Below are 8,652 nucleotides of genomic sequence, written 5' to 3'. Positions count from 1 at the left end.
TGACGATCTACAGCTTTGTCATAGCCTCCGTCTTTTCGTGGCAGTTTCTCGACGTCAAACAGAACTATGCGCATCGATTGGTAGACCTTTATATTCCAGTATTTGGCATCTTGCAATTGATCTTCTTCTTGGGTTGGCTGAAGGTGAGTCCCATGCTCAGTCGATGTCATTTTGACCTTTCGTGCAATCTACTATTGAGTCAGAAAGAGTAAAATATGATTAGCCACATTGGAAGTACCTAATCTAATTGTTTGGTGTTTTATGGCTTACATTTTAAGGTGGCAGAGGCTCTAATTAATCCCTTTGGTGAAGATACTGATGATTTCGCTATCGATGAATATATTAAGCGCAATTTGCAGGTTCGTTTTTCTTAGCCTCGTTATTTTTCCAAATTTTCTTGGTGATATAGAATGGCGTGGTTTCTATCACTCTACGCAAATATTAATTAAGCCTAAACAGTTGAGACTAAATTGTTCAATTTTTAGTGTTAAACATGAAACAGGACTGAGTTTGCACAGTATTAGCTCGTCACCGACTCCGGCAATTTTTCGCAGTAAAGGAAAGAGATAAATATGGTGTACCTTATAAGCCCAAAGCCTCATCTGAATTTCAAATGTTCCGACGGAACACAGTCGGGAACAAAGAGATAAACGGTCAAAATTTCCACTTAAGGAAAGGATAAAATACACAAACTGCATGCAAAATTTTACAGACTGGATCACTCCTAAGAATTAGCAGTTTTAACCTTTGAACTGACACAAAGGCCTAGACCATCCGATGTGCCTAGTTGGAATGAAAGTGAAAATGGCAGATACCTTAGGATAGATATCCTCTTTTAAAGTGATACTCCTCTTTGGACTTTTTACAGATTGGTTTCTAAGTGCATCTAAGGATGACAACCTTTCTTTGTTCAGTCCAAAAGTCATCACTATCGTGTTTATTAACTCCTCTGCAAAGTCTTTTAAAACTTCTTGAGCCGTGCACTTTTTTAAGATTACGAATTTCCTGATTGAAAAACTGCACGACGAGGCCCCATTGCCGTGCAATGGCGTGATTTTTTCAAAAAAGGGAACCACTGAGGAAAAGATGGGAAAAGGCGAGAACAGAAATACCTCGCCTTCAGCGTTTATGTCCAATCAACACCTCTTCTCCAAGGGAGTCAATCTTTTCATCAGATCCTGCGCCAATACTGCTGTTGATGGTAATAGCAATGGGAGCGATCGCAATGTCCAAACCCATCGGACTGTATCGAGTGCTAGGTAAGCTTAACTGATTGTCTATATGTGCACATCAAGGAGGACATATCAAGCTATGACTCCGGCAATTTTCAATAAAAGCTTTCGCCTGTATGCAATTTTGGTAGCTTTATCCTTACTGCTTCATTGTAATTTTCTGTATCATTGGTACTAATATTCTCACAAGCCAGTGATCGAGGCAACAATGGGTCTTTGATGAATTTGCGAGTAGCAATTGAGTTCTTGTATTCTAAAACACTGTTTGGTCTTTTGGGGCACTAATGAATGCCGTAGGATCCCCAAAATTTTTCTTATTGTTGATAGTGAATGTAATTAAGCAATTTTTAACAAACTGAAATTGCACTATCTAAATTTTATATTTATGCATAATAATTGCATAAGTATTTTTATAACTTTTCAGCTTGCCACTATGGAGGACTTTTGCATCCGGATATCCCTCACACCCTTAAATTTACTTTCCGAACTATGAGCAAAGTCGTTCATTCTTTCACATATTCTGTAACTTCATGGCAGAATTTTGCCGTCCCCTTCTTCGCTTTATTGATACATAAAATGCATAGTCGTTCTGATTGCTTTAGCTATGAACATATTGACTACCGTATTTTAGATTATATTCCGTGATCCTATAAACAATCTTTTAGTGGAACAAAACAACTACTGTTGTGCTTAATCTAGTAGTAGCGTCAATATACATCCCATCTTTCATATTCCACGAATGGGAATGATGCACCAGGCTCTACCTTTGGTTCAAATTCCAGCTTTATAAATCGCAACAGATCATGAGTGTACCTCCACAAAACCTGACATCGGATATCCTAAGAACTACCTTAACCCTAGAAGTAGACTTTAAAATGAATGCTTCCCAATGCGCATCTAGTCACCTGACGAAATGAATGGAGGTTCAGTGGAGACCAAAAGATGAGGACAACGAGAGACAGAACGAATGTTTCAAGTGGTAACAAAAGGCTCACTTCAGTCGTCGATGTGAGGAAGAAGTGCTTAAAGGCGAAGTTTTTCGTGCTAATTTACTGTGATTCTCCCCTATCACCCTACTGAAGAAGAATGGAAACATTTGGCTGTGTACTAATTGCAGAAAATTAAACTCAGTTACAGTTGGGGAATCTTTTCTTCCACAATATATCGATGGTTTGCTGGATTCGTTATGTGGCTCAAAGTTGTCCTCAACGTTTGAATTAAAATCCGCATTTTATCAGTTGGCAATTTTGCTGACAGATAAAGAAGATATGCTTCGTTAGTATTGAGAGATATTTTTTGAACTCAGCAGCACACTAAACACATTTCAATGTTTCCCCGAAACAGTGCATTATAAACGTAGATGAATGAAACCAAAAGTTGGTCCCAAATCGACTAAAAGAGACAGTTTTGACACTAAATTCCCAAAACTTTTACTTTTAAACAGATCAGTAACATTATGAGACACCGTTCTGTAAGGCGTCGTATCAGTCGCGCAGGCCTACCGCTCACGGGTAGTAGGGATATGGGCAATAGCAACTGAATACATAGGACGTTGGAATTTCTAGTTCGCAGACACTTCGCAGAAGGTTTTGATAAATTCGTATGACCATTACATAAGCTAACGGAAATACGGACTGAAAGAGTTTGAGTGAAGGGGAGAACAAGACAAAGCCCTCAAAGAATCAAATCACAAGCTTGATTTTGTGCAGGTTACCAGATTTCAAGCCAGATGCTCAACCAATCTTCGTGCCCACCGATGGTAGCAGTAGTGCTATTCCATCGTGCAACACAGAAGTTTAGTCCCACAAAAAGGCCTCGAGATCATCGAATAAAGTCTTGTGTCCACTCTTGGGTTTCTGAGTGAATTTATGCGTCATCAATGGGGAGATTCAGAAAGCACCAGTATCATTACGGCTCTGGAGTACGAAAGGTTTATTACGACCATTGACAAAGCTACCTCAAGCAAGGCGTCATCAATGGTTGGAGACGATGTACACATCGTATAGATATGTTAAATTTCCTCTAGTAAATACAGCCCTCGTATACCAAGATCGGATTGGAGCACACGGACGACCAACGGTCCCGGGTTTATAAGGAATTAAAGATCTTGTTAGCCTAGAGAGGGACAATTAAGCCACGGAAAGGATAAAATTGATAAGCGCCTTAAACTAATTGCACTGTCATGGAATCTGTAGTATCCGTAATAGTTTGAAATGGACTACACCTTGGAGTGGTTGCACTACATCAATTTATGCGGTCTGCCGAAAATAAAGAGTGGGAATATATGCATCGTTGTAATTGTGAATTATTTCTCGAAATTTGTCAAAGATTAGCTTTTGGGAATTCCATGCTCCAGTAATGGGACTCGTTTTCTTTAATTTTTGAACGTCCCAACTCTGGATCACCTAGGTTGAACATGGCGAACAAGGGATGAGATTCAATTAAACGCAGCATCATGAGAAACCTCGAAGGCCTTCGCGACATCTGCAACAATTGGTTACATGTAAGGCGATGATCAAGTGAAAAGAGCTATTAGTACAAATAATAGGGGTCCTGAGGACATTCATCAAGAAACTTCAGCTCTGCGCTAAATATATGTTTCGCCCAAGTATTTTGTCTTCTTTCGTCTTCAGGGAGTCTTGGGACGATACAATACTACCAGTTTTTCAAACGAGAACAATCAATAAAAAGAACTGTTCTTTAAGCTGAAACATCCTACTCCAGGGCGATATTAAAGCTAGAAAAACTAAAAAGTGACAGTCTAAATATATTCTAGTAAAACCCAAGTATTTCTCCTAATACTTTTATAAAACTTACTTTCAAACAGAACTCAGTATGTGGGAGAGGTGCCCATGATATTATTTTGTTGACTGAAGGTTATTCTGAAGAGGGTTATTTTTTGTGTACATTTATACTTAATCCTCTTTTATTTTTTTCCTATACTTTTTTCCTGTTAAATTTCGGGGATATGTTCTTAAATATTTCTGTTTGATTAAATCTTGTAAGCACACTTAAAATTGGGTTCCTAGGAAATAGACCTTATGTTTAATCTCAATCAAATTTAATGCATTTTACAGGGAATATTGGAACTTATTTCTTGCGCAGTATGTTCAAATATGATTAGCGTCCTAGAGATCTGGTGAACTATTCGAATATTGATGCGACGGCAGGGGAGGTATGGGAACTCCCATTCAGTATTCCACGACAAAGAAAGGTAACACCAGTGCACTATTCTATTTTATGACGGCCGACTTAATTCGAATCTTGCCCTAGCCTGTACTTTGGATATTTCTTTAATTGGATTACGCTCGATCGATAGTTTGAAACCTTTGCCAGTATGTGGTCATTGATTTACATCACTAAAGGATATACTTCATCTTTATGCTTTCAAAAATAATCTTGGAAGCGTCGAAGGCTTAAGACAGTAATTGACTATTTGGAAGCCGTGCTGAGACCATGTTATCTTAGTTTTGCGAATTTGGTAGTGATAGATCTACATAATAATCAAATAAGTTGTGTCGCTGGTGCTTTTACGAGCATGCGTGGCTTGAAGGAGTTGCGGCTTGACAAAAATGACTTGAAATCAATACTGCCCGAGGATGTGCAAAGTTGTTCAAACCTCACCTATCTCAATGTTGGCTTTAACAAACTAGACAATGTAAATGTAAGGAATAAATGCGCCACTCAGTGTATCCAAGTTCTTGCAGTCACTTCCAAATCTAGAGTTTCTTGATGCTTCCAATAATAACTTACGAGATATATCGGCTCTACAGTTTTGTGGAAAGGTACGTCTTGTACAACTTTCAACAATTTAGCTAACCCATTTGTACATGTCCGAAAACAAAATCGAAAATATAAAAGATCCACTAGCCAATCTGATTCACCTTATTGCAGTTGATTTTGCAAATAATTGTATCAATTCCTTAATCGGACTGGGAGCTTGTGAGTAAGCGCACAATTCCTTTCGTCAATGATTAGGCATTTGAAGCATGTTAACTTTGCAGGGAACGGCGTCGATTCCCTTGTTTCAGCTGCACTGGCTTTTCCCAACTCGGAATACCTCAATTTTAGTCGAAATCGTATTAAATATCCAGACGAAATTTTGGTATTGAAGCTCACTGCTTTTTCAATACTTGTTGGGGGCAATTTTGCATTTGACCGTTATTAAGATAACTAGGTGATGACATGGTAAAATCTTTTTAAGTGCTTGGTGTAAATGTTTTATGATCCACCCTATCAGTTCTAAAATGTGCGTTCACTGTCGTCCCGATTTGATATCCACTTTTAAATATTTCCTGCAGCATAATCTCTGAGTTGATTGTATAGCACGCTACCACTTTTTGATTGCATCGAAAAGAACACCTCAACTAGTTATATAATATTGTCATGACTTTTTGCTACTTTACCAACATTCATTTTCGCTTTAAATACACCTCAGACTGCTCTTAACTATCTCGCCTGTTTGAAGACGCTGGCAATATATGAAAACCCATTAGAATTTAGCGACTCGACTGTGTCTCAAGTTGAATTCGAAGGAATCATTGAACAGTTTAAATCAGGTGCCTCTCCCGTAAATATTTTGGTAGTACTTATTTGTGGCATGTTGTTAGACGCATTTTTATCCGAGGGAGTTTTCAGGAGTACCTAAGAATGCTCTAAGACCTGACGTCACCGATGGAGGTTAGCTTCTGTCCGATTATTTAGCTGTGCTCAACATTCTCTCAACATATCCTTGAATGCAGAAATTATAGAAGATATTGAAACTCGATTCCTATCGTTAGAGGAACTAGGAGATCTGTTTACTAAACGAATTGTCGGATGGTAAGGAAAATTAAATCGTACTTAAGCTTTAAAAGTTTCAGCCGATTTCAGGAAGTGTTGGCTGAGCTGCCAGGTGAATCACTTTGGTTTGATCCATGTGATAGGAGTTCGCCTTCAGTATCAAGCGACAAAAAACTACCCGGCAGCAGGTATGTTAGATTTTACTCTGCCAGTAATTAGGCAATAACTGCTTTCTTGAAGTCTACGTTAAAACGATCAGGGTTTTTAGTACAATTCCGAATTTAACGAAGGTCAAGTCCTAACGTTGATAAATTCACATGAACTCAGAACCGCACATTATAACTAGCCAACGCCTTGAATGCCCTTTTCCCATAAAGAGGATAAAATGGTTTTAAATCTTGTCCGAAGACACCCTACTTTTTAATCGTTTGGACGTTTTACATTGTAAACAGCAATTATCTGCCAAGTCATTGATACCTCTTCACTTTGACCACTAACTAATCTTTAACAAATTAACCACGGTGGCCTAGCCGATGGGAAATGTGAAGACATACTACAACCGGACTAGAGGGGTTAGTTCCAAAATATTGATGGTGAAATGGAAGATAGTAATCCCACTGGACTTATTTTTTTAACCAAAATGCTTACACTCGGACAGAACGTCATTAATTTGGCCAAAAGTTCAAATACCACTGATTATCTTTGCTCCCATCAAACTAATGACTTTAAACAGCGAAAATCAACGGAACTCCAGTTACCCAGCTACTATTATCCTGACTTTTTCAGAAATCGGCTCCAAGATGCCTTGGATTTCGCCAGGACTGCTGGCTCTAATGAGGCCACTAAACTAGGCAACAGAGGCAATGAGGACTAAAGGCACTGTAAAATACCCTAATAAAGCTCCCGGTTGACAAGATTTTCAATTAGTTCTCTAACAATTTGACGACTTATCGAAGTAGGCATAGCCATAGACTTTCGACACATGGGAGGAATAAATGAACATCATAAGATTATGCCCCCATCCAGATAAAGTCTCCTAAACTTGGCAAACCTAACCTCGCCTCACGAAACGGTCGGTGATGTTTACTGATAGAGAAGGGACGACAGGCCAGACTTCAACGCTTGTATTGTCCCTCAGTGTACCCCTAGGGGTACCTTTTGATATAAAAACATATATTTCAAATTGCACATGCATAAACGGGCGCGTGCGCGTAATTACACAAAATAAATAGGATTTGTAAAAAAATATGTGTAAAGGGGAGGGTAGGGTAGGGGTTACTCTGAGTCGAGGAGGACCTCGACCACCTTCGCGGATGACCTAGATCGCACTGCCACAGTAGGCTGGACGGATCGGGAGGTGGAGAGGGGGAGGACGGTGGAAGATGAGGGGGAGGTCGGAGCTGCGATCGGTGGTGGTTGTTGCTGCTGTCCCTGCTGGGGGATTGTCGACTCCTCGATTAGGAAACGCGGTTGAGCGTAGTCTACGCCATCACATACTAGGACTGCCGGCAGGCCAGGCATATCCGCATACAAATCTTCCAACAGTAAATGCAAATCGAACACGGCTAGGTGGAACAAAAATAAGCCCATTTAACATATTTCATTGCAAAAGTAATTTGGTGTACTGGTGAAGTCTGTAAAAAAAACCCAATTCTGAATCCACCACAGAGTGGGACAAATTGAAGCCTAGGATGTTTGAAATTATTCTCATTGAGCACCATTTCGGTGGCTTACGATGATACTTATTTTGATGAAAATAGAACAAGTCCCGAGCATCACTGGTATTGCTGTATTCAGGATCTTCTCCTGGATCAGAAGGATTAGTAGGTGAGTGGGTGTTCAACAAATGCTATAAATATTTTTTGAGAATAGCAGAACACGAGGAGAGTTGTGCATTAGTACGAAGGGATGAATTTAAGGTCTCACCTCGTTTGACACCACTAGCAATTTCAGGATCGTTGGGCACTTTTATGCGCTTGATGGGGCCCATCTTGGCAAGGCACTTGGACAACTTGACGAGGAGACGTGTGTTCTCCTGGACTAGGGACTCCGGTGGGTCAGGTGATTTATCGGCCTGTGTTTGCCCTTGCACCGCCAGTACGACAGCGGCCAAGGCCTGTTCCACCATCAGAGCATGCTCCAGCATCCGCAGACGATCAGTTAGGAAACATAACACCTCTGGTGAGAAGATATGCGTTTCACGCATCTCCTTTGCCACGTCAGCTGGCGGGACAAACAAGGGAGAGGAAATATCACGCTAAACATACATTGTATTAGCGATGATTAGGGCTAGTTTTAGGCTCATAACACTTTAAAGGTGACTAGGGTGGTACACTGGTTGCGGCGCTTTTGAACGCGGGGGATTAATAGCCTCAATCTCGCTGACTAACTCAATGAATGGCCCACAACGGGAGGAGCATTGAAACCGCGCCGACTTTAGAAAAATATGGGTTAATGAAGGTTACTTGTGCAGCAGTAGCTGACGAAGACTAGAACTGAACGAATTTAAACCATACACAAGGTGCTTATAAAGTGTCTTCCAGCGGTGTAAGAGATGGAAAAAAAAACCGAGCAAGCGGCCATAAAGGAGAAAGCAATACAAAAAGTGGCAAAGTGAAGTCACTTTACAGGAATTTAA

The 8,652-nt window shown here is 40.1% G+C and overlaps 3 protein-coding genes across 3 annotated transcripts in view; 2 read left to right on the top strand and 1 right to left on the bottom strand. All coding sequences in view use genetic code 11, as the record gives it.

Annotated features, from left to right (window-relative positions):
- The window catches only part of EGR_01059 (Bestrophin-3), a gene marked incomplete at both ends in the record, with an annotated part of 7,095 nt that extends 4,583 nt beyond the window's left edge, over positions 1–2,512 (top strand). The window contains 4 exons of the mRNA XM_024490308.1: positions 45–143; positions 279–359; positions 994–1,259; positions 2,350–2,512. Coding sequence (XP_024355127.1) covers positions 45–143; positions 279–359; positions 994–1,259; positions 2,350–2,512 — 609 coding nt within the window. The remainder of the gene's footprint in view (positions 1–44; positions 144–278; positions 360–993; positions 1,260–2,349) is intronic.
- A 1,878-nt stretch (positions 2,513–4,390) lies between these two features.
- Positions 4,391–6,888, top strand: EGR_01058 (hypothetical protein; the record flags this gene model as incomplete). Its single annotated transcript, XM_024490307.1, has 2 exons — positions 4,391–4,446; positions 6,801–6,888. The coding sequence occupies 2 exons, from the start codon at positions 4,391–4,393 to the stop codon at positions 6,886–6,888; spliced, it is 144 nt and encodes a 47-aa protein (XP_024355126.1).
- Positions 6,889–7,289: 401 nt separating this feature from the next.
- Positions 7,290–8,652, bottom strand: part of EGR_01057 (Chromodomain-helicase-DNA-binding protein) — a gene marked incomplete at both ends in the record, with an annotated part of 14,417 nt that continues 13,054 nt past the window's right edge. The window contains 2 exons of the mRNA XM_024490306.1: positions 7,290–7,579; positions 7,941–8,237. Coding sequence (XP_024355125.1) covers positions 7,290–7,579; positions 7,941–8,237 — 587 coding nt within the window. The remainder of the gene's footprint in view (positions 7,580–7,940; positions 8,238–8,652) is intronic.

Source organism: Echinococcus granulosus, assembly GCF_000524195.1.
Source record: "Echinococcus granulosus chromosome Unknown EG_S00004, whole genome shotgun sequence".
NCBI classification, from domain to species: Eukaryota; Metazoa; Platyhelminthes; class Cestoda; order Cyclophyllidea; family Taeniidae; genus Echinococcus; species Echinococcus granulosus.
Note: the sequence above shows the minus strand (reverse complement) of the source record. Positions and strands in the feature narration are given on the sequence as shown.